Below are 15,514 nucleotides of genomic sequence, written 5' to 3' on the forward strand. Positions count from 1 at the left end.
TAGAATAATAGAATATAGAATATACTCAGCAAAACATGTGTAGCGTATCTCGGCCCGATGAATATCAGTCCTCATTTCACCTCGTCCGGATTCAGCAATGTTCGCAACTCTACCGCTCATGGACTTGTTGAGGCTGTAAAGCCTAAAACCATTATCGGACAGACCTTACCCTTTTCACGACTTGACCCTCTAACTATCCTTAGATTCACGCAAAGATGTCCTGGTTCTCCTCGTGGCTTCCCAGTCTACCATCTATTAGTTCCTTCGCCGTTCCATCCAGCATACAACGCCGATTCATATCCTTCGTCCTTAAACGCTCCCTAGGACATCTACTCAAACCTGGACAGCTGGATGTTGAGCAGATAGACTCTCAGATTGGGTCTGGATATGTGCAGGTCAATGATCTTCAGCTCGATAACAATGTGTGTAGACTATTCCATGACTCTTTCTTTTTGTACTGATTGTCTTACTAAGGCAATTAACAGTATTGTATCACAAACTGGCTTGCCGCTTGAGCTTGTAGATAGCTCTTTAGCTTCTGTTACAGCTCGTATTCCCTGGCCTAATCCACTCACTTCGACCCTTGGCTTCTCTCTTTCCTCCCTTCATGTCACATTACGCGTCATTCCCGTACAAGAGTCAACAAACCATGCTGATATTAATCTTTCAGAATCTGTCGCATCCTATGCTGAATCCTTCATTCAGGATGAACTGACGCCTCGAGAAGAGGCTAACCTGCGAAAGTCTTTTCGTTATGATCCTTCGGCTTCTTTACACCATGAACCCGACGACGAAAACGTGCCAGGGGGTCTCAATCCCTTTAGGGATCTTTCGGAGGAGGAAGAATTGGCCGACATGGATCCCGATGGGGTCTCTCTGTTCGCCACTTTGATTGAACGTCTTCTGGCTAAATTCGAATTCGACGCGACCGACACGAAAGTAACCATTCTTCACCCTCAGTCGAGTAGGTTGTCACTTTCCATTGCAGACATTAACTATCGCACGGAAGCTCCTTCAAATGCAAATATCACAGATGGTTTCGAATGCGCCGGCGAATCACGCACTGTATCCATTTCTGGTATCACTCTAAGCGGCTGTGACCTGCGCCCTCATTCTGCTGTTCCCTTGTCGCCAGATCGTCTATCCTTTGAAGGAACGCCATCTTATTCGCTTACTCCGCGCTCACCTTCACCTTCATCTTCCTCGTCGTCATCATCTATGGATGAACAAGTTCAATGGGCAATGTCTCAATCTCTTGCGTTCCTACCCCCCCGCCCCGGCTCTCCTGCTAGTTCTGTTGCGAGCAGTATATATCAAAGCGCTATCTCTGGGCATGCGTCATATGCTGAGCATACAGGCAGAATAGAGGAGTCCTTGTCTTCTCCAGCTTCGGCCTCTAAACATGACCTTGATCACGTTAAAGAAGCCGACGATGAGGTATTCCTGTCCTTTGGAGTAGATCCTATTATCATCAAGCTGACTACGCCATCCCTACGTGGTCGGACACCCTCGCAAACGGTTCTAGAGGAACTGCATATATCTATGGACATAGGGATTATCAGTTGTGCTCTTCGTCCTTGGCATGTACCGAGTGTCGTACGATTGGTAGACGCCATCATGCCTAGTCGTGTTTCCCTTACCCCGAAACCCTCAAATGCGTCTACTTCGCCATTTAGCCTCGGAACAGACAAAAGATTATCCCTAAACGTCAAGGCTGTGGTTGTATTATTGCTTGCATCCTCGAGTAATGGTGCCTCGTCTTCGTTTTCCCTCGGAGGTTACTTTTCTCGTCCGCGTGTACCCCCTTCCCTATCCGAAGGATATCTTCGCCTTTTTTTGGATAACCTCTCAGCCACCGCTTCAAACGTTACGATGAACTCAAAGGCTCCTCAACCAGATTCGGGTTCTGGTTCTCAAACGTCCACTCTCACCTTTTCCCTCTCGCTAAACGAGATATCTGTATTCGCATCGCGTCTCTCAAGCAATAATAACGAGGCGGAAGTATTGGCCTTTCCGCTCATGATAACCGACCCTCTATTACCCTCTCAACATATTTCCGAACACAAACATCCGGATCCGTCTTCGGAGTTTCCTATACTTCTCGACTTTGATGTCATGGACTGGACAACGGAAGCGGCATGCAAGCATGGAATGAAGCCCTCTGCATGGCGGACGAAACAGAAACAAAACAAGGCGTCCCATTCCTCTCATGCTCCGCCTCCAGGGACTGATCGAGACAGTCTTATCCCAGTGTTGACGGTGAAGGGCGAGCGGCAGTCCCTTGAGAAACCGCTGCACAAAGGCAAATTATTGAAGAACGACATAAGAGCTGAATTTTCTCCTCTTCAGTTTTTCGTTGATTTGCGGCATCTGTTCGGAGCAACTAATATAAACTCTTATGTGGACGAGTTGATGAGTGCTTTGAAGTCTCCTGGTGCGACTCAATTAGAGACTGAGATGAACGGTTCGGGTAGTGACAATGATGGCGATACACCTCCAGCTACTCCGCGCGTCAACCGCTATCATAATATCCCAGCGGAGCATGAGGAAGAGCGGAGGAGTTTGGAAAAACTTGTTTTACAGGATCTCGATTTAGACCTTGATTATCGGCAAATACCAACGTCTAAAGATTTCAAACACAGTGGTGCTGCTAAGCCCGTCACAGTACGTCGTCACAAATGTGTGTGGATCATAGTTTGTAGCTGATTTTCGATGTTTAGCGTCGCTCGCAGAAGAAAAACACAAATGTGGTTGTGCAGTTCCCCTTCATTCGGACAAATATCCGATGCAGCTCGAACTATAATCAGCCCTCGCGTTCTGGCGCCGTCGTGGTTGATATTCAGGACCTTGCTCTCACAAATAGGCAAATTCCAACTTCACGAAGAACTGCTTCATTTGAATCTCCATCTTCCACACGAAGACTGAAACCTGCAGGAAACGTAATCTTAACGAGCGAGTTTCGAAGGCTGGTCATTGCTTCGTCTTCAGCAGGAAGTCCGAAGGCTTCCGTCGTGGTGTCATTGGGACACCTACAAAACGAAGAAGCAAGTGACCGACCCGAATCCCAGGCATTGTTACCTCGTTTCGTTCTTTCCCAGTTCTCACAAGCGCTCAATTCTACTACGATGATAACGTTGTCCTTGCCTTCCTTGCTTGTGAGTATGGATAAAGATTCTTTCGATGCTCTACAATATTGGGCAGATGACGCATCCCAACTGGTACAAAAGTCATCTGGATATTCTGACAGTGATGGCGATACCGAGAAGCCTACCAGCCGTGACAGTAGTCTTATTGGTAGCCACTATTTTGCCAAATCGAACACGAGTAGCGAAGTCACTAGTCTTGCATCAAATCCTCGCGAGCTCAAAACAATCATCACTGTGCAAGTTTTTGTTGTTGAAAGTGAGGATGCCAGTGCATCCGCTTAAACACCTACTAACCAGAGGTCCTTATAGCTTTTTGCAGGATTCACCTTCCAAGGCTTGCGGAACAACCTATGAATATTCGACCATTCGACATGATGGCTTCCGATATCGATGTCTCAATACAGATAAGACCAGAAGGCAGGGTAATAATTTATTCTCTGCAATTTAACACGCCATAGCTTATACTGCTCAAAGGATGAAACAACAGCTACTATAAAACTTATGAACCTGTTGATCAATGACCATACTGGCCAAGGAACCATTCACACGTTGCTCTCGCTCACAAAACCTCGAGATCTGGTGAGTCACCCTCTTGTCAAGGTATTTCTTAGGCTAAGCGTTCTTCAGCGACTTCCGCCTCAACCACTTTTGAAGCTAAGATTTACATCGGTAATTTTACCTGAGACAATAGCGAAAGAGTCCAGAATACGACTTCATCTTTGGGGTTTTACCTACCAACTCTTCACAGACGTCAGCTGGATATCAGATATTACTCTTTTCGCCAACGCGCCTCCAGGAGTATGTTGCAAGTTGTTTCAGAAAGCGAATATTTTTTCGCTCATTTCCTATTTATAGGCTTTTGAGACTGTCGTGCCCAGTGAACGAACGAAGATCACACTTAGAGTTGTAGATGGATCAATGAAAGTCCTAGCCCCTACCCATTCTGGAGCATTAGTTCTTCACATAGGGGATCTAGACTTTTCCACCGATCTCATTGGAGAATCCCCTGAACTGGAATTCATGCTCAGAATCCAAACCGCTACATTGCTCGCCATTGATGATTTGGCTGAATTTCATGCGAGCCCTACCTCATCTGAAGGCTTCTTGTTCTGGAAGGTCTGTTTTCGCACTTGTCGATTTGCTACAACTCAATAAATAAATTTCTAGAAATGCGGCTTCGTCTTACTGTCGGAAATAATGAACGTCGTGCTTAGTTTCAAAGCTCTCAAAAGCACAACAGCTCCCGATACACGCGTGCGCATCCATATCTCTACTTGCCCAATGTAATACCTAAATGCCATCAGGTCGTGATACAAAACCTAGGTCTGCGGCTACATTTATGTGCTGATACAATGAGCGCAATAAGTGTATTCATCAGCGATTTGGTCACGGCCTTGAATCCCACTTCAGAACATCAGTATGGAATTCTCTCTGCCAAGAATTCCAATGTTGACATCGTAGTAATCAAGAACTCCCAAACCCAAGAGGAAGCCTATGGTCATATCTGAAGAACAGCATAACGCAAGGGGTATAATGTGTCAGTTCTTGTGTTCGCCAATATTGATATTCCAACTTACTGATAAACCGCAGCTTCTGTTGACAATTTTGCATTCAAAAAATTACCCGAAATTGGACCTGCCCCAGATATGATTTACGACGACCTACCGAGGAATCCTGACTATCTTGATGAATCTTTCGGCGCAGCTGGAGGTTTGAGAGAGCTTCGCGAAGAAGACCTGAATGATTTTGATGACGAGGAAGTCATTCCAACCCCATCCAGTGATGAGGATATCAACGGTGTTGTTTCAAGACTTGGAGGCGAAACAATCCGAATACTTCGACCTGAAGGTCTTCAGCTCGTGGAATCTCACTTCGATAGTCTCCCACCAATAACGGAAAATAGCCCGACGAAGTTCGTAAATCTTATATCTCGAAAGCTTTACTGACCGAATCCTAGTATGGGAGACACCACTCTTCACGTGGAAGTCCACAACGCTGATATTAATGTCTTTCTTTATGATGGCTATGATTGGTCGACTACTCGCAGGACCATTGAAAACGAGGTCAAAGAAATGCGTAAACGGCTAGCCAAGATCAGACAACTTGTCGCCAAAGGCCAGACCCAGCAGTTCGCAGGTGAAGAAACGAGTGCACTCCTCTTCAATTCAGTATACATCGGTCTCAAGGAAGACACGGACGAACTTGATTCAAATGCTCTAATTGCAGCCATAGATGAAGAATTAAAGGAGGATATAGATACAGTGACCGAGAGCTCTTGGCAATCACTGCCGGTTCCTTCTCAACCTAAAACTTCAGCACCTGCCACTCGGCTGAATGGCAAGCGTTTGGCGCGCGCAAAGAGTCCTAGCATTGAATTTCGGATTTCTGGATTGGATGCCGATATCGCTCAATATCATCCCGACGATCCTCTGGTTTCGCGAGTGTTTGCTACTATGAAAGACCTCGAAATTCTTGATCATATTAAATCTTCTACCTGGAAAAAGTTCTTAACCGCGTTGCGATCTGACTCTCGTGGTAATGTGCGTGAAACAGATTCTAACATGGTCAAGGTGGAACTTCGCACTGTCCGTCCTGTCGTTAATGATCCTTCAGAGGAAGCAAGGTTGAAGGTAGGTCAAACTTGTATTTTGTCTTAAAGTTGGTGATTGAAACCAGGTAGGCCAAAATTCTGCCTCTCCGGCTGCATGTCGATCAAGATGCTTTGGACTTTTTGAAGAAGTTCTTCAGCTTTACCGATCCTACCAGACCATCTACGCCTACTGATCCTGACGGAGGGATATATTTCCGTAGGCTAAACCCGTCATACAAGTGTCAAATCCCTCTAACTGAAGTTGGACAGAACTGGCAGAGATATTTCCTGTCGACTTGAAGTTAGATTATAAGCCTCGGAGGGTGGACTATCGTGCTTTGAAAGAAGGGAAAACCATAGAACTCATGAATTTCTTCCATTTCGACGGCGCCGAGATGACTTTGAGGCATATCACTTTGTCTGGTGTACGCTGTTCCTTGAATTCAGTCTTGATGTTGACGAAGAGCTCGAAGATAGATTACTGGATGGCCCCGCCTGGGTGAATTACTCAACGACCTGTGGACACCCGACGTGAAAGCAACCCAATTGGTCGACGTCATTTCAGGTGTTGCACCTATCCGCTCCGTGGTAAATGTTGGCTCTGGCATTGCCGACCTTGTTCTACTGCCAATCGCGCAGTACAAAAAAGATGGTCGGATTGTGCGCGGAGTGCAGAAGGGCACGACTGCATTTGTCAAATCAACTGCCATTGAAGCAATCAAGCTTGGTGCCAAGTTGGCGACAGGTACTCAAGTCATTCTTGAACAAGCTGAAGGAGTATTGGGTCCACAATTCAAGTATCCCATAACGACCGAAACACTTCGGTCTCCTAACTTCGGAGATGACCTTTTGGATATTGGGTTTGGGGGTAGTAGTGATGAAGAAGAGAATGCTCTTGATCTTATTAGTAAGTATGCTGACCAACCAACAAATGTCAAAGAGGGAGTGCAATCAGCATACAAGAGTCTGCAGAGAAATCTCAATTCTGCAGCCCAAACCATCCTAGCAGTTCCTATGGAAGTTTACGAACGATCTGGAAACGAAGTAAATGTTTCTGTTTCAAGATTCGTGCCATGACTGACAGCGATTCTAAAGGGCCCAGTTCGTTCAGTTATTCGAGCTGTCCCTATTGCGGTTCTCAAACCCATGATCGGGGCTAGTGAAGCTGTGAGCAAAACCCTGCTCGGTCTTCATAATACGCTGGATCCCAATCTCCGGCACGAGAATGATGCAAAATACAAACATCGCTAACATCGGTCCCTTTGCGTTTTAAAGATTTTTTCGAGTAATCTAACACTGTAATGATATAAGTAGCTAAAGGAACATTAGATACATACCAGCTCAATCTATATCCATAGTCATGGAGCGCCCTTCGCCCTGCACAAGAGCACTCCGCGATTTCGCAGGAACTTTGATTTTTTCCCGCTTCTTCGAAGATGCTGCTATGGGTTGGACGAGTTTTGTTGAGGATTTTATTGTTTCGACCGCTTTTTTTCTGTGGAGACGTTGCTTTTCGCGACTCATGGCCATCCTAAATGGGACGTGGATGTATCAGAGCGTAAGTGTCGAACATGTCAACACACAACGTACCTGTTCTTCCAGAAAGCATGCTCTCGCTTTTGCTTGATCTCTCCAACCCGCTTCATCGCCTTTATTGTAGTCTGCATTAATTCCCTGTCGTAGCGAACAGGAACGTTTCGACGTTTCTCGAAGTCAATTGTAGCATCCTGTCAGATATATCAGCAGTCGCGACTTTGTGCCATTGAAAGACGAGATAAGCACAATAGTCATCTCCTTGCCAGCGGCTTTCCTGAATGCCTTCGTCCATCTCACTTTTCTCGGGTTTCGCTTCATTCTGGAAAATGTTCATGAATACAGGTGATAACGAACACATTTTTGAGACTTACTTAAAGTTTTTGTGGCATCTAATAAGAGAGAAAGGACGAGTTGGACAGGAAAGACGATCAGAAAAAAAACCTCGTACTTCGAAGTGCAGAATCGGAAAACTTTGGCATCATTCCTGACGAACGCTGAACCTATGGAAAGGATCAGTATGAGGATCAAGATCTGAAGGGGAGCATACCATGTCCCGGATAAACATTTGTTGAGCAAAAGTAGCACTTTTCAATTCTCATCGTGGACTGTTGCAGATAGATTGATAAAACTGGGGGTGCCGCAAGCGGCGAGGGCCGAACCGGCGGTCTCATCCCGTACCGAAACGTTATTGATGTGACCCGTACAATGGCCACATCAAAGGAACGCTCCAAAATAAAAAAGGTTTTTTCTTCAGCATACCTCGTTCTCAAGGAATAGGTGGTTGAACCCGGCTGGGCTGTCCCCTTGTGGGACACCGCCTTAGGCAGAACCACATATTTATCTATAATTTAATACTCCAGAATAGGTCTTCCGGAAAATTCTCAAGAGCAGCATATGCATGTATTTTTTATGTGCTTAATCCTGCTCTACAATTATACTACACGAAGCTGTTGTAAGAAAGCTGTAACCCTTAGTGAATGGAATGCTTTCTGAGATGAGTTTTCCATTGAAAAAAAAGCTGGTATGGTGTATGTAGATACAAGGTATCAGCATAAATTCTGAGCCATACTGACAGGAATTTGTGATGGGAAAGGCTCTTTTGAGCCAATTTTGCAACTCTCCCTACATATGTAAGCCTGCAGACACGATGGTTACGTGCATTCGCATGTGAGCTCCAGGATATGGTGCTTCTAAATTCTAGTTTTAGATGGTTTGTCGATGCCGGCACACCTCCATGGCAGAGAGAGAAAACGTGCAAACGGATGTGACTGTGACCTCGTAGGATATGTGAATATACCTTTAGCCAGTATTGCTTCGCTTCGCTCGCGATAAATACATCAGTGGCCTCTACGAGCAACGTTCAGTGATTCTTCTTCCAGACCCTTGAGCCATATAACATCTATCCCAGCATCGACTAATTTCTGAGCTCCCTCGCAGTGTACAAAATCATCGGGTTCACCGACGCCTATAAAGCAACGTTTCACCCGAGCATCAATAAGTGCCTCCGCACATGGCGACAGCCCGGATGTCCTGATTGAACAAGGTTCCATTGTGGTATAGACATCAGCGGACGCAAGGATATCTGCATGTGACTGGGCAGAAGCATTGAATTTAGAGAGTTGGTCCCAAGATAAGGAGCGGAATTTGGATAGTGCGTTGGCTTCAGCGTGTGTGTTTCCTGGAAGTTCGCGAGAATATCCAGCAGATATCACAACTGGCTCAGCTTCAAGGCAAGATACGATTACACAACCAACACAGAAGGCTGTTGGGGTCGGTGTGCATTTCTTGGCCTCATCCAAAGCGAGTCGTAAGAATTGGAGATGCTGGCCTTCGGAAGTCATCGGTATAGGGCTCGTATAGGAAAGAAGATTCATGGCATTAACGACACGTGGGAGGGCAATTACATAAGCACCAATACCACGAAAAAGTGCGCTTTGCTTCCAGTCATTGTAAACTTTGACTGTAAACATGGCCTCTCCTGTTTCTGCGTATCCGCCTGAAGATGATCCCATGCAGGGCGCTGCTGAGGAGGAGGAGGAAGGAGAGGGCGATATTGTTGGACCCGGAGAGCCAGACGATAGTTCGGAAGAAGAAGAGGAAGATGCGGACGAAGAAAGGCGCATCAGAGAAGGATTCATCGTGGATGAAGACGAGGATGATGAGGATGACGAGGAAGAACGGAAACGACGCAAGAGACGTAAGAAACATCATCGGCGAAGACGTGCGTTTTCGTTTCGTTATTCAAGGTACTCGCTTTATGAATATTGTCAAATAACAGGTGAAGAGGAAGAAGACTTAGAGGAAGATGACCTCGATCTATTGGAGGAAAATACTGGTGGAACATTTAAGAAGTCGAGGCTGAAGCGTCTTGTTAGGCGAGGAGCGTCAGAATCGCCTCCGACAGCATCGTCCTCCAAACGTCGCGCAGTTGTAGAGTCTTCTGATGAAGACTTGGATGACGACCCGTTACCAAAAGTTCAAGATATTCAGCAAATCTGGGATGATCAGCGAGACGAGTTTGATGACGATGCGGATGGGGATATAGATGATTTTATTGAATATGACGACGAGGAAGAGGGTGGTATGCCAATGGACGAGCGAGCTCGTGAGGAAAGGCGCAAGGAGAGAAGGAGACAGCAGCAAGAGTTTCGACGCAAAAGTCGTGGAGCTCATCCTGAGCTTGCTGGCATTGATGCGAAGTTTGTTTTGCCACCATTTTTGTATACTTCTACCTATTGCTAACTAATTTCGCAGTGCTTGGGCCGAGATTCACGATGTCTTCGGAGATGGCCACGAATATGACTGGGCTCTGGTTGCAGATGAGGAGGCAGAGTATGAGCAAGAGACGCAGAAAGACATGACCCTTCAAAATGTATGTTCTTTCTCAGACTCTCGTGTAATCTTCCTTATATTTTTAATGTAGGTATTCGAACCTTCTGAAATTCGTGAACATCTATTGACTGAGGATGACAATCTCATTCGAGCTCGAGACACGCCAGAACGTATGCAATTAACAACTTCTTCCCTCTCGGAAGCTGCGAGTATATCGCTGCATCAAACAATCATTGCAGAGGATCTCAACAAGGATGGTGCTCGCTGGGTTACTCTCCGTCTGTCACCCGAAAAGCAGAAGGAGTTCTTCAGTGCTAACGGGGCTTATCAACATCTTCAAGGAGAATTGGTCATGGCTGTTACCTTTGCCCTTCGAGCAATGTTTGTCGAGGAATATGAGGTACCTTTCATTTGGACACATAGACGCGATTATATATCCCACTTCGACGTCAACGACACGCGCTCCCCTCGTCTTGAACTCCTATCCCTTCCAGAATTATGGCGCATCTATGCACTAGGCCAGAAGTACCGGTCTCTTGTCGAGCGGCGAAACGCATTGTCAGCTTCATATCGCCGCCTTGGGGTTACCGACACTTATTACACAGATGAGATCTTTCCTGCGATTGACAGTGTGGAGTTAGTCGCGGATACTAGTGAATGGTTACTCATGAAATACAAAGACAAGAAGGAGAACGTCGCTGCGTTCCGTTTCCACGATGACGACGAAGCTGAAGTAGAGAAGAAACACAAAATGCCCAGTCGCATTTCCGCATACGAATTGGCGAAGAAGAGCATTGTTTCACGGCTTGCTGATGTACAATTCCTGTCTTTGCTGTCTTCATCTGTCAGATGCTGACCTCTTTTACCAGGGCTTTGGTATCGCTTCACATGAAGTCGTACTCAATTTTGTGAATGAAACACGCTTACATTATGTCGACAATCAAAACCTTGATCCTCTAATTTACGCAGAGCAGTTTGCAGATCCAGATCCAGCAAAAGCCCTGGCTCCTGAGGAGCTTCTTCGCCGCGCTCGAATGATCATTGCCACTGAGTTGGGCAAAGATCCTCTTCTTCGCGACCACATGCGACAGCTTTTTAAGAAGAACGCTGTTGTCTCTGTCAGCCCTACCGAGCGAGGTCGAGCTAAAATTGATGAGCAACACGTCTACTATGTAAGTGTATTCCCTAACATATTCTAGACTTGTTGCTCATCAAATCGCCCACATAGCCGTTCAAGTATCTCTATAACAAACCTATCGAGAACGTGTTAGGATCGTCGCAGTTTCTGTACATCCTCAAAGCTGAACAGGAACTTCTGGTCACTGTTTCAATCTATCTTCCTCCTGACATCAAGGCCAATTTCGAGCGAAGATTGATAGATGCCTTTTCGTCAGATCTGCTCCGGGAGTCAACAAAGGCTTGGAATGAGGAACGGTCACGGGTAGTTCAGGAAGTCATGGAACAGCACTTAATACCTGCGGCGGTCAAATGGACAAGGGAGTTCCTCAGAGAAGAGGAGGAAGACTACGTTGCCAATCGCTGTGGTGATCAGTTGCGCAAGGTGAGTCATTTTGCTCAATGTAACAGATATTTGATGATTCAATGTTATAAACACAAGCGAATCGACGTTTCTCCCTACTACAATCCACAGAATTCTCCGATGAAGCTTGGCGACACGCCTTCGGTGTTGGCTGTGTCCTGGGGCAAGGGAGACCCTCAAAAGGATGCCATCTGTGTGGTGTTCATGGACGACGGTGGGCGTATGCGTGAATGGATCAAGATTGACAATCTAGTAGACACCGAAACCAGAGATGAATTCGTTGATATCATTAGGCGAAGAAAGCCGGACGTTATCATTGTTGGAGGATTCACCACGGCTACTGCCAAATTATCCCAGCGCGTCAAAGAAATTGTCTCAGGCCGTTCTTCTTATGATCCCAATTCTACGTTCGGAGATTCCTTTGATATCCCCGTGATATACGTCCCGGACGAACTCGCGCGCATTTATCATCACAGTCCTCGGTCAAAAGTCGAGTTCAGCTCGCTTCCGCCTAATGCTAGATACTGTGTTGGTCTTGCACGATACGCTCAGAGCCCTCTCAACGAATACGCTGCAGTCGGATCTGATATCACAGCATTATCATTCGATGATGACGACCAACACCTAGTGAGTCAACGCATTCCTCATATGCCGTAATTATTCATGTTTCTCGACAGGTCCCCAAAGATAAATTGCTTGTCGCCCTGGAGCAAGCTCTTGTCGATATCGTCAATAAAGTCGGAGTGGATATCAATCGAACCGTTACAGATCGATACTATCAGTATCTTTTGCCCTTCGTATGTGGTTTCGGTCCAAGAAAGGCCCGAGAATTGATTTCAAAGATTGACGGACTGGTAAGCTTCATCTGGCCCAATGATTGCACTTTTACGAACACTTCACCAGGGCGGAAGTCTGGTCAACCGGAACCAGTTCATTAAGAGCGGTATACTCACTACCAAAATTTTCTTGAATGCGGCAGGATTCCTACGCATTACTCAAGAACAGGACGATATGAAAGTCAAACACCGTATAGACGATGAACAAGCTCCAGATCCCCTAGATGACACTCGTATTCACCCTGAGGACTATGAACTCGCTCGAAAAATGGCGACTGACGCCCTGGAATTGGACGAAGAAGATATTCACGACGAGCACCCTTCGCACGTAGTGGGACTCATCATGCAGGACCGCGAAAATGACAAGAAGCTCTCAGAACTCAACCTGGACGAATTCGCCGTTAGTTTGTTCAATGCAAACCAAGAACTGAAGCGTCATACTCTCAACGTGATCCGAGATGAGCTACTCAAACCCTTCTCAGAGCAGCGGTCACCATTTCCACCCATCGATGGCTGGAATGTTTTGACTATGTTGAGTGGCGAGACGCAGAAAACGCTCCGTATCGGTCTCATCGTATCAGTTCTGGTCTTCCGAACACGGCCTGATAGCGTTCATGTTCGTCTAGACTCTGGGTTGGAGGGCATTATCAAGCAAGAATATCTGGTTGACGATACACCCGGCGCCGAGAAGCCCGTCAAGGGCAAAACGATACAAGGAGTCATCATCGATGTCAGAATTGATCATGAAAACGACATTTATGAAGTTGAACTGTCTTCGCGTTGGAGTGATGTTGTAGAAAACGACACGGAGTTCCGAAGGAAACAGCCTGATGTGTATTGGAATCGCGCTCAGCACGAGAAGGATTTGGACATCCTGGCTAGGAAACAGAGAGCTGAAGTCACAAAAACACGTCGTATCATCAAGCATCCTAATTTCCACAACTTCAACACCTCTCAGGCAGAACAGTATCTGGATGGTCAACAGCGTGGAGATGTTGTCATACGACCGTCTTCCAAGGGCATCGACCACCTGGCAGTAACCTGGAAAGTGGATGACAAGTTGTACCAGCATATTGGTGCGTAGGAGACAATTTTTAATCATTACTTGTGACTAACTCCATTGAAAGATATAACTGAAAAGGGCTACGATCCTACCGGACAGAGTTTGGACACTCAGTTTGTCGTGGATGCTAGCCATACCTATATCGATCTCGATGAATTAATCGTCAGACATGTAAATGCAATGAGTCGACGTGTTGAAGACCTCATGGCGCATGACCGGTTCAAACCTGGTTCCGAGGACGAATTGCGTAAGTAGCTCCCTCGATGATGGGTTTCATCCTCAAATGATATTCCGTATTCCAGATCTCTTCTTGAAAAATCAACTTCTCGCCAATCCAGCGAAGAGTATGTACGGTTTCACCCTGAATCGCAAGAGACCAGGACACTTTAACTTGTGTTTTTTGGCAAATAAAGACTCTACCGTTCAAACATGGGTACGTGGTCTGTTATTCTTTTACACCCATAAGTAAATAATCAATTACTAGCCTGTCCGAGTCACCCCTGAGGCATACTATCTGTTTGAGGCCCCTGCAGTAGGCGTCCCAGAATTATGTGATGCTTTCAAAGTTCGGTAAGCATCATTAGGTCTCTTCATATGTTCCGATAATCTTATCTACCCCGTCCAGGCATTTGCACGAATCACAAAATTTAGGAAACGGGGGAGGGAAAACCCCATATGGCGCTGGGCAGCGTACGCCTGCACGTCCTGGATATGCCACCCCTTCTGTGCGGCCTTCACGGACGCCTAACCCATACGGAGGTACCACGCCAGGTCCAAATTATGGCGCTCCACCTTCACAACCACCTTATGCTGGCTATCAAACTCCTCGTGGTTATCCCGCTCAATCCATGGGAAACATGAATCCTGCACGAGCAGCCATGATGAATGCCTCCGTGGGTTCTGTGGGCAACAATCGTTTCAGATAATAGACTCTTGCATTTCGTACTTCTTTATCTCGCATATTTGGTTCCTGCTGGCTCATAGCTTGTTCTGTACCCACTGTGTACTTCTACCTACAACACCCATGCTTATAGTTAAACATGAAAACGATCAGTGTAGAAATAGGCGCCCTAGCACCTGTCTCATTTACCACCATGAGCTCTATCGAAATGAAGGATCTCTCAAAACGCTCGGTTGAGGAAGAAGCTGAGGAGAACCATGAAATCCAACCTTTGTCTGAAGCTGTTAATAATGAAGCTATATCAGCCTGGACGATGATGACGGCCTTTCTGTCCGTATTGTTCTTCCGATATCATTCAGTCTTCGCTTGATTTATTTATTAGGCTTACTTTACTTGCTGCAATCTTCTCGATATCCCCAGCTTCTGTTGTTTCTATCAACAAACACGCCTTCAACGTTGACACCTTTGGAGCGTTTTCTTTCGATTCATTTCGGCATTTGGTTATTCACTATTGCTATTGCGCTGCTCTTGAATGTATGTTTACATGCCTCCCATCTCGTATTTTTGCATGATCAAGCTGCGATAGATCCCTTCTTCCTCTCCGCTGCCACTCCTTGGACTTAGCCAGCCGGAACATCCATTGCTCAAGCCTTTCACTGTCGCATGTCTGCTGTCTTCTTTCATATCCTACAATACCCGCTCCGTTGGCTCTCTTGCCACAATACATTGCTTACTGACCGCTGTCGTTGGATTATGGGGCCTCTGGGTTGTAGGTGACCACTTCAAAAGAAAAACATAATATTGATATCTTTTCCTTTGAAGATGGTCTTTGGATCTTCCGTTCGTATTTCCAAAAAGACTGGTGCCGATAAACGCACATCGGCTTTCATCTTCGGAAACCTGTCTGCAGCATCTAAACAAAAGAAGGAATGGTTGAAGCAACAGAAAACTGAACACACGTCATGAACGTCCGTTTTGTAGTTTACAGTATTTATATATACTTGCTGAGGTAGTGTACATCATAATATATTTACATGGTCAATTTTACACGTTTTCCGCTCAGGTGAATG

General features: G+C 46.0%; 5 protein-coding genes across 5 annotated transcripts; 3 read left to right on the top strand and 2 right to left on the bottom strand.

The window, feature by feature from the left end:
• Positions 1-66: 66 nt before the first annotated feature.
• On the top strand, positions 67-7,032 carry C8R40DRAFT_529797 (uncharacterized protein). The gene is made up of 16 exons (XM_046235358.1): positions 67-422; positions 475-2,664; positions 2,721-3,402; positions 3,456-3,568; positions 3,621-3,725; positions 3,774-3,944; positions 4,002-4,262; positions 4,314-4,400; positions 4,451-4,563; positions 4,616-4,683; positions 4,737-5,058; positions 5,104-5,776; positions 5,827-5,953; positions 6,007-6,161; positions 6,214-6,780; positions 6,832-7,032. Exons 1-16 carry the CDS (start codon positions 216-218, stop codon positions 6,985-6,987), a joined length of 5,997 nt encoding a protein of 1,998 aa, XP_046082862.1. The 5' UTR covers positions 67-215; the 3' UTR covers positions 6,988-7,032.
• A 45-nt stretch (positions 7,033-7,077) lies between these two features.
• Positions 7,078-7,871, bottom strand: C8R40DRAFT_1174221 (ribosomal protein L24e-domain-containing protein; the record flags this gene model as incomplete). The annotated part of the gene is made up of 6 exons (XM_046232151.1): positions 7,078-7,267; positions 7,327-7,463; positions 7,519-7,591; positions 7,644-7,661; positions 7,721-7,772; positions 7,820-7,871. The coding sequence occupies 6 exons, from the start codon at positions 7,869-7,871 to the stop codon at positions 7,078-7,080; spliced, it is 522 nt and encodes a 173-aa protein (XP_046082863.1).
• A 738-nt stretch (positions 7,872-8,609) lies between these two features.
• C8R40DRAFT_1053788 (diaminohydroxyphosphoribosylamino-pyrimidine deaminase) lies at positions 8,610-9,113 on the bottom strand (the record flags this gene model as incomplete). Its single annotated transcript, XM_046224886.1, has 1 exon — positions 8,610-9,113. The coding sequence occupies one exon, from the start codon at positions 9,111-9,113 to the stop codon at positions 8,610-8,612; it is 504 nt and encodes a 167-aa protein (XP_046082864.1).
• Positions 9,114-9,240: 127 nt separating this feature from the next.
• Positions 9,241-14,469, top strand: C8R40DRAFT_1174223 (SH2 domain-containing protein; the record flags this gene model as incomplete). Its single annotated transcript, XM_046232152.1, has 13 exons — positions 9,241-9,493; positions 9,551-9,971; positions 10,027-10,144; positions 10,196-10,918; positions 10,974-11,276; positions 11,333-11,665; positions 11,723-12,271; positions 12,322-12,498; positions 12,548-13,556; positions 13,608-13,790; positions 13,846-13,976; positions 14,028-14,113; positions 14,169-14,469. The coding sequence occupies 13 exons, from the start codon at positions 9,241-9,243 to the stop codon at positions 14,467-14,469; spliced, it is 4,587 nt and encodes a 1,528-aa protein (XP_046082865.1).
• A 431-nt stretch (positions 14,470-14,900) lies between these two features.
• Positions 14,901-15,410, top strand: C8R40DRAFT_1053740 (uncharacterized protein; the record flags this gene model as incomplete). The annotated part of the gene is made up of 3 exons (XM_046224883.1): positions 14,901-14,978; positions 15,031-15,213; positions 15,267-15,410. Coding segments are annotated over 3 exons (405 nt in total), but the record flags the coding sequence as incomplete, so codon positions are not given.
• Positions 15,411-15,514: the final 104 nt, after the last annotated feature.

This window comes from Lentinula edodes (assembly GCF_021015755.1).
Source record: "Lentinula edodes strain Le(Bin) 0899 ss11 chromosome Unknown C8R40scaffold_35, whole genome shotgun sequence".
Classification (NCBI taxonomy): domain Eukaryota; kingdom Fungi; phylum Basidiomycota; class Agaricomycetes; order Agaricales; family Omphalotaceae; genus Lentinula; species Lentinula edodes.